This window comes from Tasmannia lanceolata, unplaced genomic scaffold (assembly GCF_043159265.1).
Source record: "Tasmannia lanceolata isolate RefF3 unplaced genomic scaffold, GAP_Taslan_0.1 ptg000018l, whole genome shotgun sequence".
Classification (NCBI taxonomy): Eukaryota; Viridiplantae; Streptophyta; class Magnoliopsida; order Canellales; family Winteraceae; genus Tasmannia; species Tasmannia lanceolata.
Window position 1 is genome coordinate 12,294,146 of NW_027518695.1, and position 15,499 is coordinate 12,309,644.

At 41.1% G+C, this 15,499-nt stretch overlaps 3 protein-coding genes across 4 annotated transcripts; 1 reads left to right on the forward strand and 2 right to left on the reverse strand.

Moving 5' to 3' along the window:
- Window positions 1-5,832: 5,832 nt before the first annotated feature.
- On the forward strand, window positions 5,833-10,075 carry LOC143851101 (importin subunit beta-1-like). 2 transcript variants are annotated; one of them, XM_077360429.1, is made up of 4 exons: window positions 5,833-5,981; window positions 6,622-9,038; window positions 9,133-9,332; window positions 9,696-10,075. In XM_077360429.1, the coding sequence occupies exons 2-3, from the start codon at window positions 6,622-6,624 to the stop codon at window positions 9,329-9,331; spliced, it is 2,616 nt and encodes an 871-aa protein (XP_077216544.1). In that variant the 5' UTR covers window positions 5,833-5,981; the 3' UTR covers window position 9,332; window positions 9,696-10,075. The 2 variants fall into 2 exon arrangements, with proteins under 2 accessions (XP_077216544.1, XP_077216543.1); XM_077360428.1 differs by lacking the exon at window positions 9,696-10,075 and having other exon boundaries at window positions 9,133-9,569.
- Window positions 10,076-10,753: 678 nt separating this feature from the next.
- LOC143851868 (non-classical arabinogalactan protein 30-like) lies at window positions 10,754-11,585 on the reverse strand. The gene has a single exon (XM_077361366.1). It carries the CDS (start codon window positions 11,458-11,460, stop codon window positions 10,927-10,929), a length of 534 nt encoding a protein of 177 aa, XP_077217481.1. The 5' UTR covers window positions 11,461-11,585; the 3' UTR covers window positions 10,754-10,926.
- A 2,161-nt stretch (window positions 11,586-13,746) lies between these two features.
- LOC143850062 (protein NODULATION SIGNALING PATHWAY 2-like) lies at window positions 13,747-15,255 on the reverse strand. The gene has a single exon (XM_077359378.1). The coding sequence runs from the start codon at window positions 15,253-15,255 to the stop codon at window positions 13,747-13,749; it is 1,509 nt and encodes a 502-aa protein (XP_077215493.1).
- Between the last annotated feature and the right edge of the window lie 244 nt (window positions 15,256-15,499).

The window sequence follows — 15,499 nt, forward strand, 5'->3', positions numbered from 1 at the left end:
CCACCTGAGCTTTGATACCACTTTTTGAGAAAATCCGTCAGGCAATCCAATCCGATCGTGCACAAATTTAACGGAAAAGAAAAAATAAACAAGCAAATCATGATGAACACAGATAATTTATGTGGTTCGGCCAAGCCTACTCCACGGGCGAGAAACACGATCTTCCACTATGAGAAAAACAATATATAAGGATTACAATGGATTAATCGCAAACCCACAAACCCACAACCCTTTCCTTGCTTCTCAAACCCAAGACCGTACACAAGAGATAACGCGAGAGATAAACCCGAAAAAGAACCTAAGAGAAAGCCCCGAGATGAAAAACCTCTTCTCCCTTTCTCTCTCTTTTTCTTCTCTCTCCTTTGGCAGCCGACACACCAAAGATGTCTTGCTTCGTCGTAACCCAAGAGAACAACACTTCTCTTTTTATAGTTTAGTTTTCCCCAAAAGCTAAAAGTAGACATCTCTATTTTTGCCTTTGCCTTCCCACCCAAGCAATCACCGTTCAATCTAAAACCCGATCCTACCCAAGGCCAATGATTTCTAAATCTGACCCATGTTATTTTCAGGTCGGGTCGATGCAGGTTGGGTTGCAATCCAACCCAAGTTGCAACCTTAGGTTATTCCCTGTGGAATAGCAACCCAGGGTTATTCTATTCGTGGATAGGCTTTCTATCCTCTATTTTTAATCAAGAACCCAATGGATATAGCATTTATTTATTTTTAGCGGTAAAGAGTTATATTAATAGGAAGAAAGATTGATCTACAACCCATGAGGGAAAATGAAGAGAAAAAGGAAAAGAACAGGACAATCAACATCAAAGGGGGGAGAAAGTCAAACAACTCTAATGCCACATTGGAGGCTCCCTCCTTCGTTGGCCTATCTGCCTCATTATTCGCCAATTTTCTAACATGACTGGAAGAAATGGAAGATCACTCTACTCTATCCATGATCTCGTCAATCCATTGTGCGAACCACCAAGGATGAGGTAGAGACCCTTTCAACCATTTTTTTATCATGTTTAGTGAATCCCCCCTTCCACTATAGCTTTATCCATAATGTTATGATCAATCAACTGTATTCCTTAATGAATAGCTCTTACCACTGCCCATGATCACATAAAATATTGCGTTAATTTCAGCCCAATTATTTCTCAAAATCCAAAAAAAAAAAAAAATTTGGCCTAATTCAAGCCATCATCATTTTTTACTTCAAAACTATTTGCATATAAAATTTGCAAATAATTTTTAGAGGTATCCAAATATGCCCTTACATATTAATGGTTTTTATAAGAATAATTATTAATAATTTAAAAAAAAAGAATAATATGAAGCAAAAGAAGGTAAAACCTACTAAGAAACTAGGGGTGCAACTCGGGTCGGGTTGAGGCCAACCCGAGGAACCCATTTTTGCAACCCAACCCGACCCAACCCGATTTGTAATTTCCTCAACCCGACCCAACCTGATTTCATCATTTGTTTGATTTCTTCATTTTATTTTTGTATTTCCATCTCATCCTAGTCATTAGATGTTCCCCAACAAGAGGGTTAATTAGGACAACTTTCACCAAGTTTTTTATTTCTTTCTAGATTTGAGTTATACAATGACAAAACAAACATAGAAGCAAAATTTTTATACATATCGGAATTGGAAATCGGGTTTCGGGTCGGGTCGGGTTGCTTGACACCCCAACCCAACCCAACCTGATTTCCAATTTGGGTTGATTTTTCCCAACCCAACCCAACCAGATTTTTAAAAAAACTTAACCCGACCCGACCCGACCCAAATTCGGGTTCGAGTTGAACCCGACCCAAGTTGCACCCCTATAAGAAACCCATCCAGTTTTAGCTCCCTCTCTCTCTCTCTCTCTCTCTCTCTCTCTGAAAATGCGGGCTGTTATTGGATAGGCCGTATAGCGGCTCTCATAACAGAAGGATATCTATTTAAGGAAAGAAGATATCGATTAACATCAGGGATGGTGCCCCTGCGCTAGATTTCAGGTTCGGGCACCATATAAAGAGTTTTTATGTGGTGCACGCCCGTATAGTCCAATATGTTTCAAAAAGTCATGTACGGCCTAGGATGATCCAAAGTATCCATTTGATGGGCCACAACGTAAGTAGGATCTGCCCAAAAAGTCATTTCCATAGGATGATCCTAGCCCTCCGATCTATAAATGAATTGCATATTATGGAAACCAATTTAGATTGGAGGGTTGGAATCATCCTATGCAAATGATTTTTTGGGCACAACCAATTTACATTTTGGCCCATCAAATGGGCGGTCTAGATCATCCTACGGTGTAGGCGTACAATACTTTTTGAAAAATATCCAACTACAGGTCTTACAGGTAGGGGTGCAACTCAAGTCGAGTTGGGTCAGATTGAGACCAACCTGACCTGACTTGACCCGAGGAACCCTTTTTATTAACCTTAACCTGATTTCCAATAGGTTCAACCCGACCCAACCTGAGTTTGTAAGCTTACAATATATATATATATATATATATATATATATATATATATATATATAGAGAGAGAGAGAGAGAGAGAGAGAGAGAAAACGGTTCCTACACATACGTGTAGAGAGTTCTCTACACACTAGCTTAAAATACAATGGGGGCCCGCATTGTTTGGGTGATCCAAGCCATCCATTTTAAAGGCCCTCTCATAGATAGGGTGTCCACAAAAAATCAGATCCATAGGATCATCCTAACCATTCGAACTGTGGAGGCAAAAAATGGACTAATTTGTGGAAAATGGACTAAAAAATGGACTATGGATCTGATTTTTTGTGGACACCCTATCTATGAGAAGGCCTTTAAAATGGATGGCTTGGATCACCCAAACAATGTGGGCCCCCACTGTATTTTAAGCTAGTGTGTAGAGAAATCTCTACACATATGTGTAGGAACTGTTCTCTCTCTCTCTCTCTCTCTCTCTCTCTCTCTCTCTCTCTCTCTCTCTCTCTCTCTCTCTATCTATATATATATATGTATGAGCAAAGTGTTCCTGCGCAGCTGCTCAGTTAGCTTAACTGAGCAGCTGCCCCAAAAACCTCATGTGGCCCCATATTTTTTGGGTGATTCAAAGCATTCATTTGATGGGCCCTTCCATGGATTGGGTGTGTACCAAAAATCAGCTCCATTGGATCACCAATGGGTATCCATTTGTGGGGCCAAAAATGGACAGATACTGTTTGTCCACAAATCTGTCCATTTTTTGTCCCACAAATGGACACCCTAAGGTGATCCAATGGAGCTGATTTTTGGTGGACACCCTACCCATAAAAGGGCCCATCAAATGAATGCTTTGGATCCCACCCAAAATGTGGCCACATGAGTTTTTGGGGCAGCTGCTCAGTTAAGCTAACTGAGCAGCTGCGCAGGAACACTGCCTTATATATATATATATATATATATATATATATATATATATATATATATATATATATATATATATATATATATATAGAGGAAAGTGTCTCTAGTCTCTCCCCTAGATAAGCTTATCTACTCCTCCCTTTAAAAAAACACAGTGGGCCTACGCTGTTTGGATGATCCAAAGCATTCATTTGATAGGTCCTAACATAGATAGGGTGTGCCCAAAAAATCAGCACCAAAGGGTCATCCTAGAACTTCGTTTTGTGGGGCACACCGTGTCCAAAATGGACGCATATAAACGTCCACGTTTATATGTGTCCATTCTGGGTACCACAAGGCCCCACAAAACGAAGTTCTAGGATGACCCTTTGGTGCTGATTTTTTGGGCACACCCTATCTATGTTAGGACCTATCAAATGAATGCTTTGGATCATCCAAACAGCGTGGGCCCACTGTGTTTTTTTAAAGGGAGGAGTAGATAAGCTTATCTAGGGGAGAGACTAGAGACACTTTCCTCATATATATATATATATATAGAGGAAAATGATTGTGAGCTTGAAGCTCATATAGCTTATATGAGCTTGAGGGCCCAAACACATGTGGGCCCACATTGTTAGGATGATCCAAAGCATTCATTTGAAAGGCCCTTACATAGATAGGGTGTGTACAAAAAATCAGCTCCATAGGATCATCCTAGCCCATCCAAAAGTGGAGGGCAAAATGGACAAACACCGTTTGCCACAAATCTGCCCATTTCCCCCCTCCGTTTTTGGAGGGATTAAGATGATCCAATGGAGCCCAAACACATGTTATATGAGCTTGAGGGCCCAAACACATGTGGGCCCACATTGTTAGGAGGATCCAAAGCATTCATTTGAAAGGCCCTTACATAGATAGGGTGTATAAAAAAAAATCAGCTCCATAGGATCATCCTAACCCATCCAAAAGTGGAGGGCAAAATGGACAGACACCTTCTGCCACAAATATGCCCATTTTTGCCCTCCGCTTTTGGAGAGGTTAGGATGATCCAATGGAGCTTATTTTTGGTACACACCCTATCTATGATGGGGCCTTGCAAATGAATGGTTTGGATCACCACAAAAAATGTGGGACCCATGTGTTTTGGCCCTTAAGCTCATATAAGCTATATGAGCTTCAAGCTCACAATCATTTTCCTCATATATATATATATATATATATATTGGGTTGCCTAAACCCTCGACCCGAACTCAACCCGACCCGAGTTGCACCCTTACTTATAGGCTGTAAAATCTCCCATATAAAATCTTGGACCAATTACCAATGGGGGACAAACATTAGGCAGAATTATCAACTGGACCCAGGCTTTTCAGAAATTACCAATGGGGGACAAAATCTGTCTTGTCAGTAAAAGCTGGACGAAAATACCCTTTGGCATATAAAACACATTTTGACTTTGAAAGGGGGTTTTCAAGTCTCTACGATTGGGGTTATTAGGTATTAAAATGGGGTTACCAATTTCAGAATGGGCTTATCAAGTCCCTGAAAATTGGCCGAGAGTTCTGGAGTTTTGGAAGAGGGTTTTCAAGTCTTTAGGAATGGGGTTATCTAGTATAAAAAATGGGGTTACTAATTTTCGAATGGGGTGATCAAGTCCTTGAAAATTGACCAAGGATACTAGAGTTTTGGAAGGGGGTTTTCAAGTCTCTGGGATTGGGGTTATCTAGTATAAAAATGGGGTTACCAATTTCTAAATGGGCTTATCAAGTCCTTGAAAATTGGCCGAGGGTATAGGAGTTTTGGAATGGGGTTTTCAAATCTCTAGGATTGGGGCTATCAAGTATCAAAATGGGGTTACCAATTTCCGAATGGGCATATCAAGTCCCTAAAAATTGGCAGAGGGCACTAGAGTTTTGGAAAGGGGTTTTAAGGGACTTGATAAGCCCATTCTGAAATTGGTAACCCCATTTTGATACCTAATAACCCCAATCGTAGAGACTTGAAAACTCCCTTTCAAAGTCAAAACATGTTTTATATGCCAAAGGGTATTTTCGTCCAGCTTTTACTGACAAGACAGATTTTGTCCCCCATTGGTAATTTCTGAAAAGCCTGGGTCCAGTTGATAATTCTGCCTAATGTTTGTCCCCCATTGGTAATTGGTCCTAAAATCTTTAAGATTAAATGTCCACATGAAGTCCAGTATTTTTCAAAAATGACTGTGTGCCCATCTTTGTAGGATAATCCATTCATTTATCGGTGTAACCCGAAAAATATCTTCATATGAATATCCTAACCCTCCGATCTGCAGAAGGACTGCAAATTATAGAAACTTGTCTAGATTGGAGGGTTAGGATCATCGTATGGAGATGATTACGTTGTGGCCTAACAAATGAACGGTTTGGATGATCGCCCCCCACAGTAGTACTCTGGAAAACACGCGCACGTCCTATGAAGTGGGCCCAAATGTTATTCGAATAGTTTGAAGAAGCGGGAGGAAGTGAAAGAGAAAAATAACCCCTTCCCCAAAACCCTAATTTTATTCTCTCTCTCTCTCTCTCTCTCTCTCTCTCAACAGAATCTCAGAAATCGCCTCTGCTATTTCAGATTCAGATCCATAAGGTACTGATTTCATCCTTTTCTCAGATCTACTGTTTTTCTTCACTCTTATCTTGTTCCTCTCATTTCTAGGGTTTCCTGTTCTACTCTCTTCAATCTGATGATAAAATGCATGGTATTCGACTTTCTGGCTTTCTATGAGTACACGATCCGATATTCTGGTTTTCTGATAACGTTTTCTAGGGTTTTAGGGTTTATTTACAGTAGTTCTTTCTTTATACCTTTTTTTTTCCTTTTCTTTGAGATATCTAGGGTTTTAGCATTTTTCATTTGGTATTTGTGTATTTATTTGTACTGTTAAAAAAAATAAAAATTGTGCGTTGTTGGATGTAAGCTGGCCATGGAAATTACCCAGTCATATTTTATGACTGGAATGGTTTTCTCATAACATGATCCGATTTTCTGGTTTTCAAACATTTTCAAGGGTTTTTAGGGTTTAGGATTTATAGTTTTATTTCTTTATATTTGGCCTCTTTAATCCGATGATAAAATGCATGGTATTTGATTTGCGCTTCTTCTTCTTTTTTCTTCCATTTTCTTTGGGATATTTTCAGGGTTTTATCATCTTTCATTTGATATTTCTGTATTTATTTGTACTGTTAAAAAATAAGGATTTTTTGTGTGTGTTGTTGTTGGATGTAAGATGGCCATGGAGATTACCCAGATCCTATTGTCTGCTCAATCCCCTGATGGAAATATCCGAACCGTGGCAGAAGAAAACCTTAGGAAATTCCAGGAACAAAACCTACCTGTTTTCCTGCTTTCCCTCTCTGTCGAGCTCTCTAACAATGACAAGCCTCCCGAGTCCCGTAGGCTTGCTGGTATCATACTCAAGAACTCCTTAGACGCAAAAGACGCTATTAGGAAAGAACAGCTCGTCCAGCACTGGGTAGCAATTGACCCTTCGCTCAAATCCCAAATCAAAGACTTGCTTTTAAGAACATTGGGGTCGTCTGTTAGAGAAGCGAGCCACACTTCCTCTCAAGTTATTGCCAAGATTTCTTCCATTGAGATCCCACGCAAAGAGTGGCCCGACCTCATTGGATGCTTACTCTCCAACATGACCCACCAAGACGGGCCCGCTTCTTTGAAGCAAGCAACCCTTGAGACACTTGGTTATGTCTGTGAGGAGATATCCCCTCAAGACCTCGAACAAGAGCAGGTGAATTCCATCCTCACCGCTGTTGTTCAGGGGATGAATCTTGCAATGCACAGCGCTGATGTCCGACTTGCTGCCACGAGGGCTCTGTACAATGCCCTTGATTTTGCACAGAGCAATTTCGAGAACGAGATGGAACGGAATTACATCATGAAGGTTGTTTGTGAGACTGCGATCTCAAAAGAGGCAGAGATTAGACAAGCTGCGTTCGAATGCCTTGTTTCAATCTCATCTATGTACTATGAGGTCCTCGAGCCTTACATGCAGGCTCTGTTTGAATTGACTGCAAATGCGGTGAAGGGGGATGAAGAGTCAGTTGCGCTCCAAGCCATCGAGTTTTGGAGCGCTATCTGTGATGAAGAGATTGGGACTCAAGAAGAGTATGGGACTAGTGGAGAATCTGGCGCTCTTCATTCTCACTTCATTGAAAAGGCTTTGCCGTTGCTCGTTCCTATGTTGCTTGAGACGTTACTTAAACAGGAGGAGGATCAGGACCAAGATGACGGGGTGTGGAATTTGTCCATGGCTGGTGGGACCTGTCTGGGACTCGTTGCAAAAACCGTTGGTGATGCAATTGTGCCCCTAGTGATGCCTTTTGTGGAGGCAAACATACTAAAACCAGACTGGCGTAGCCGTGAGGCGGCTACCTATGCATTTGGATCCATACTCGAAGGCCCATCTATTGAAAAGCTCTCACCTTTGGTTCATGCGGGTCTGGATTTCCTGCTTAATGCGATGAAAGATGGGAATAGCCATGTGAAGGACACAACAGCTTGGACTCTTGGTAGGATATTTGAGATGTTACACTCCCCAGGTAGTGGGTTTTCTGTTATAACTACTGAAAACCTTGCACGGGTTCTGGCGGTCTTGTTGGAGAGTATTAAAGATGTCCCAAATGTAGCCGACAAGGTTTGTGGTGCCATTTACTATCTTGCCCAGGGTTACGAGGACGCAGGTGCGAGCTCCTCGTTCCTCTCACCTTACCTTCACGACATTATCGCTTCTCTTATTTCAGCTGCGGAGCGTACTGATGGTAATGATTCCAGGCTTAGAACTTCTGCCTATGAGACTTTGAATGAGATAGTTAGATGTGCTAATGTTCCTGAGACATCCCACATTATAGCGCAACTCCTTCCAGTCATCATGAACAAATTGCGACAGACAATGGAACTTCAGATCATTTCCACAGATGACAGAGAAAAACAAGGATCTTTGCAAGCTTTGCTCTGTGGTGTCCTCATGGTTATCATTCAAAAGTTGAGTGCTTCTGAGAATACGAAGCCCATTCTCCTCCAGTCAGCAGATCAGATGATGATCTTGTTCCTTCAAGTTTTTGCTTGCCGTAGTTCGACAGTTCATGAAGAAGCAATGCTTGCAATAGGTGCATTGGCTTATGCCACTGGCGCGGACTTTGCCAAGTACATGCCGGAGTTCTTCAAGTATTTGGAGATGGGGTTGCAGAATTTCGAGGAGTATCAAGTCTGTGCTATCTCAGTGGGCGTGGTCGGTGATGTCTGTCGTGCATTGGATGATAAGATACTTTTATACTGCGATAAGATCATGACTCATCTCCTTAAGAACCTTTCCAATTCCATGCTACATCGGTCTGTCAAGCCTCCAATATTCTCATGCTTTGGAGACATTGCTCTTGCCATTAACGAGCATTTTGAGAAGTACCTTCCATACGCTATGCCGATGCTCCAAGGAGCATCAGAGCATTGTGCTCAGTTGGAAACCCATGATGAGGAAATGATTGAATATGGGAACCAACTCAGACGCTGCATATTCGAAGCGTACTCGGGCATGCTCCAGGGTTTTAAGAATTCAAAATCGGAACTGATGGTTCCCTATGCAGGCCATCTCTTACAGTTTGTAGAAGCTGTGTTTAAAGATAAGGAAAGGTATAAGTTCTCTGTTTGAATCATATGAAACTTCTGATTGCTGTGTTTCTTTGTCTTAACTCTAATGACAATTGGCAATGGACGATGTCTATAGGGATGAAGGTGTGACAAAAGCTGCTGTGGCTGTGATGGGTGACCTCGCGGACGCGCTCGGCCCAAACATGAAGATATTGCTCAAAGACTGCACATTCCACATGGATTTCTTGGGAGAGTGCTTTGAGTCTGATGATGACCAGTTGAAAGAAACGGCGACTTGGACTCAGGGGATGATAGGACGAGTTATGGTTTCGTGAGGTGAAGCTGTTGTTGTAAACTTCTCTATTCTATTCTCATATGGCTCATTTCCTAGCTCTCTGTTTTTTGAGTCAAGGAGTAATGGCTGCCAAGGTCCTTTGTGCAATATAGATATGTTCAGGTCCTTTTTTTGGGTCCTTGTCTATTGATAGTGGCTTTGTAGTCAGTTACAAATCTGATTTGTTTTTTAAACTCTTTTAGTTATGGAATTCACTAATTTGTGGTTCCTAGAGTCAATTTTGCTTTGAACTTACATATCTGATTTGCTTTTTGAACTCTGTTAGTTGTGGAATCCACTGATTTGTGGTTCCTAGTGTCAATTTTACTTCCTCATTTGTCTCATTAATGTAGATATCTTTCTAGGTGTGAGTGTTATATGGGCCCCACCATGGATGATCCAAGCCCTCAAGCTCGCCTGAATTAAATGATCTGTAAGACTGTAACTGTTAGATCAGAGATCTCTGTAATGGGGCTGTTCACTACGGAGATAGCAAACTGTGGTTTATTTTATCCAAGAATGCCCTCTGTTCATTTCGACCTCTGTTCTTGGATGGGGCTGTTCACTATCGACAAACCAGGGTCTATTTTTATCCACGAACGTCCTCAGTTCATGTTCGACCTCTGTTCTTGGCTAAAATGTTACCAGAACGAAATTTATGTACAATGAACTTGATGATTTCAAGATAAACTAAATTAATACAAGTAGGATGGACAATCCCAGGAATTGTTTATCCAATGATTTATATCCCTGTGGTGGGCAGCACCAATCCAAAGAATTATATGTGCTTGACACACCGGAAGCCATTTTGCTGTCCCTGTTTCTTCAATAGAGAAGAGCCAGCTCTTTGTTTTATTCATTTAGTTCATATGAGGTGGCACTTCTGTCCTGAAAAAAAGGTTGTGAAATTGCTTTTGCAATCGTCTAGCCAATCTTGCAAAAGCAATTTCACAAGAGAGAAGAGCCGCTCATAGTTGAATTTGGCTTATTTTTCTAATTCATATGAGGTGGCATTTCTCCCCTAAAAAAGAGGGGTTTTAAAATTGCTTTGAGAAATTGCCTAGACGCCTATGCAATGAAGCCATTCTGCAGTCCCTCTTTTTTCAAGAGAGGAGTCACCAACTCGTTGAATTTGTCTTATTCATTTAATTCATATAAGGTGGCACTTTTCTCTTTAAAAAGAGGGGTTGTGACTTGTGAAGTTGAAAAAAACTCCAGTTTTCTAAACAGCAATGAATGCCAGCATCTGTCATCAGCATCATTATTAACCATGCATACTTTGCGAGTAAAGTCCTCAGCAAAGTCGATACAAATTATCTTCTTCCAAGTTTCCAATATCCCAGGTGAGTTTGTTTGAGAAAATTAGTAATTATTCTTTCTTAAGCTTATTTTAGATGTTTAAATTTTGATCTAGATGTGCGCATCAAGAAATAAATTAGCATTATTTGATTGCTGACATAATTCAGATTCAAGAACATAATATCATGAAAAATAACACTCCTTCATTCAGATAGCCACCATGCCCAACTTATTCAGCGAAGATAAACAATACTCGGGAACTAGTAAACACAATGCGGGTTCAGAAGTGTCTTCTCATCAGTAGTGAGTCTTCACAGGACAATTGGCAGGGCGGAAAGCTAGGGGTCCGGACGCATAAATAATCGCTTCATAGTTCGTCCCAGACAACGTCTTCTTCTCATATCGGGGCGGGGACCCATCAATTCCATGATTGACATTGGTGAGGAGGTTGCAGTCGATGCGAGGAGAGGAAATCAAGTGAACAGTGCACGATTGGAGGGGGTGATCCAAGTAGTAATGCTTCATCTGAAAGCCTTCGAGTTGGGCGTAGAAGTAGCCATTAGTGTCTGTGGTGAAGGACTTGTAGAAACTAACTCTATCTTTGTAGTCTTTGCAGACTACACCAACTTTGGCAGAGGCGATGGGTTCGGCTCCAGCGAGAGACCACGTTCCGAAGCTCTGGCAGGTTTGGCAGTAAACCACACCTTCCATCACCACTTCTGCCATTTCCTTTACTTCATTATATGAGGCTTGGGTGGATCCAAAAGAAGTGAAGGCTAGAAGAAGAAGGGACATTAGTGTTGGGAGGGAGTAGAGCTGTTGGGTTGCCATTTTTCTATCTTTTTTGGAGATAATGAACAGAGAACTGAGAGAATACAGAGGTGGGTGAGAAGAAGGGAGGCATTAGGCTGTATATATATGTGTATTTTTTGATGGGTTTTTGGTCTGCACGATTGAGTTGTGATGGACGTGGGGACAACTAAACTGCATTTTTCTACTAGAAAATCATTACGCTGTTCTCTTCCACAACTACTCTTTGCCCTTCAAAGTGTATATTTGGCCATTAAAATTGAACTTTTGAGGATCGGTTTCATCAGATTCCAATTACAAGGTGACCCAACACATGAAAACCCCATCACCTAAACTGCATTTAGCAAAGAGGAGTTGTGGGGACAACTAAACTGCAGTTTAGCAAAAAGGAGTTGTGGGGACAACTAAACTGCATTTTATAAGGAATGACTGCTTCTGAGTTTGGGAATAAATAAATGGTGCAGATTGGGTGATGGGGTTTTCATGTGTTGGGTCACCTTGTAATTGGAATCTGATGGAACCGCTCCTCAAAAGTCCAATTTTAATGGCCAAATATACATTTTGAAGGGCAAAGAGGAGTTGTGGAAGAGAACAATGTAATGATTTTCTAGTAGAAAAAGGTACCCCAAGAATTTAAGAAAGATAACTCTTCGAAGCCAAAAGTTATTTTCTAGGAAAAAGGTACCCCACATCCAAGACAAGTGATTTTTTTTACTATTGTCACCCACAAGAAATTTAAAATAAAGGGTGTACCTACCAATACCTGGGGTTTGTAAATATCAACTACTTAAATTTAATTCATGAAGATTTTATATGATGCGTTAGCGTGCAGTCTAGTATTTTTCAGAAAGTAAAGCGGGGCCCACTTCATAGGATGATCTAAACCCTCCATTTGATGGTCCACAATGTTGATATGCATCCTCTGTAAATCATCTCCATCGGATGATCATAGCCCTCCGATCTCTAGAGGTTTCTATTATGTACAGTCCCACTAGCAGGGAATTCTCCCTGCAATCCACAAGGACTGATGGAACATGTCACACTAAGTCCTTTAAAGCTGTGCTATAGGCAGGCTCCACATAGGATCATAAGATTTCACATGCTTCTGCATCTGCCATTCTCAACCGCTCACTCTGTGGCGGCTTTCACTTTGGCCTTTTTTTCAAGTAGTGCTTTGCACAGGTCACCCCTTCCACGGCGGCCTTACGGCCTACTCTATGATAACTCTCATTCTTACAGTATGCAGGTCGCTTCTTCCGTGACTCGAACACAAAATGCGCTAGCTTCTTTAATACCAAATGTTAGGTACTGAACCAATATGCCAAAAGCGTCAGAACTGATAATACACATTAGGCTAGGTCCTTTAAACATGTCCCATAGTAGGTTGGGTCCCACCTAGTCCCACAACCTAGTCAGGCCCCCACTTATATATGTCCTATACCCCCTTGTTGGGCCCAATACTTTCTTTTGTTCAAAATGATCCCACACAGTTCACATGCATCATATTAGTGTTTAAAAACGTGGATTTGACGGAGAACGCAGCCAAGAAAAATCCTTGTCGACTCGGTATGGATGCGGCCAAGAACACAGTTGACGCGGTCATAACTCAGGAGAGTCAAAAGAGGTTATTGATTATGTAGGGCAAAATGCGGAATGGAGATATGGTGCAGGGCGAAACGCGGCCGAGGTAAAAAAGAGTCGACTCGGGCGAGTTCCTTGTCAAGTCAAGGAGTTTTTAAACACCGGATCATATTACCATGCTTCCTAGTTTCAGTCATGCATACGGCAGCCGACTTAAAGAATTCATGTTGTAGACGTGCACAGTATCTGTTCATTGCCCATTTTTTTATGAGCAATGATTGCAACTATCAAGTTAAAATTCATAAAATATATTGAATTATATAAACATGCAGAGATTCATATTCAATGACAAAAAATTCCATCAAATACAGTTCAATTGATTGATTTTCAGGTTATGAACAAACCTAGGTGGAGCCCACTATATGAATGGTTCATATAAATTAAGGTGGGCTGCATGATAAGCTGACGATCATGGTAATATGATACATCCAGGAAGCATAGAATCATTTAAATAATTCTGAACAGTACATAATGCTTATTATTTTAACCATAAATCCAAACAATTCCTTATCATTATTATTATTCCATCTTATCTATTCACAAAAATTTCAATTAATATTGCTTGAAATATAATTGTTACATTAAGACATCATATACATCCAATAAATTGATGAGATCCAATTCCTTTTGTTTGTCTCTGTGAAAAGAGGATTCTCTTGTTTCTTCTCATCTCCAAGCAGAAACTCTCACCAATGGAGTTCCCCTCCATTCCAAGGTCATTGTATTTTCACATTCTCCTCCAATCTTCACTTCATAAAGACCACCCTCCCCTTCTCTCACAATTTCCTTAGCCCCCAAAAAATTCTCTTTACTCAGCCTCCATCCCACCAATCCTAACTCTGAGGGTACCCCACAAGTTTCTTGTCTCTCCTCCCACTTGTGAAAGCATGCAGGAGAAGAGACAGAAGGTGCTACAAACAGACACTCCATAGCTGTTCTTGCTAGAGAAAGATGGGGTGGAAAATGCCACTCCATTGATTCAAACAAGGCATGAAAGTGCAACAAACACCCTTCAAAAAAAGACCCAAAACCACTGTTTCCATTTCCCATACTCATCTCCACCCCATCTCCATTCCCAACTGTTATAATTCCCCTGTTGCTGTTAATATTTCCACAGTGGCTACTAGAGTTGTTTATCAACTCCTTAGCTACACTTAGAAAGTCCAACACCTCCCTTCTACTCCTCTCCAACCCCATGTGTGGAAGACCCACCATGGAATTAAAGACCAACCATTCTCTCCCTCTACCCCTTTTGTTAATCCCCTTTTTCTGTGTCAATAGTTCCTCCATATCCATCTCATCCACCTTCAATCCTACTCCTATCGACCGTGCGTAATTGCAGAGTCTCTTTTGGGTCTCCTCAAACCTCCCTTGGCGATCACTACCATGACCCTCCTTCGAATTTATCGATGTTATCCACACCCTTCTCCGTAGACCCAAAGCCTTGAGCAAAGGTGGCCATTGAGCCCCTTCTCTCATGCCTAAATCCACAATATGTACTATTTCAACATCTTCCGGAATTGCTTCAAGGATTGCTTTGTTGGCAGTGAAATGAGCGAACATCGTATATGGACATATCTGGCAATAGGCTTGGGATGCCATCGGGTAGTTCTTGCTGGACTCTTGTTTTAGGTAGTCACTCTGTTTGTCCAAACCTTGAAATAAGTAGTACCCCACACGCTCCATAGTCGACCCAACTGGGCTAACCTTCTCGCAGATGCGCCTCACAATCACTTCTGCCAGCTCTATATATCCCTTCTCCCGAGCGTCTCCATAGGCTTTGAGCAGATGAATAATGCCTATTTGGTTGTCCACTTCCATTTCCTCATTTGGGCATACTAAAGATGAATTGAATGATGTCTCATCCATTGATGTACTGCTTGATTTCATAGGTGAACTCATGCATACTTCTTCATTAAAGGAATGATGTTGTAAGGGAGGATCATCTGAATTCTCCTCCACCCATCCCTCATTCTCAAAATTTGAAAAATCAGCGTTTGAAATAAGACCCAATTCATCTAGATTCAACGCAGACTCTTCTTCCATAGGGAACGTGAATAGGTCATCGTCCATAGAAGAAGGGGACATGATGTTTTGAAAAGGAAGCTCTTCATTTGGATTGAAGTCTATGAAACTGTAGTCTGGCCATGAAAGCTGAGAAAACTGTGGATCCATCATCATGAATATTAAGAAGAACAAGGAGAACTCTTAGGGGGTTTTGGATAATAGGGTATGTGTGTTTCTATATATGTTGATGTGTGTAGAGAGGGACAAGAAATTAACAAATGGGTAGGAGAGAAAATAGAGTATGAAAGGGAGTAGCTATTCATATATCATCCTGAGGATCCATCACAATGAGTACCAAGAAGAAGAAGAACTTTTGGGGGTTTTGGATAATAAGGTATGTGTGTTTATATAT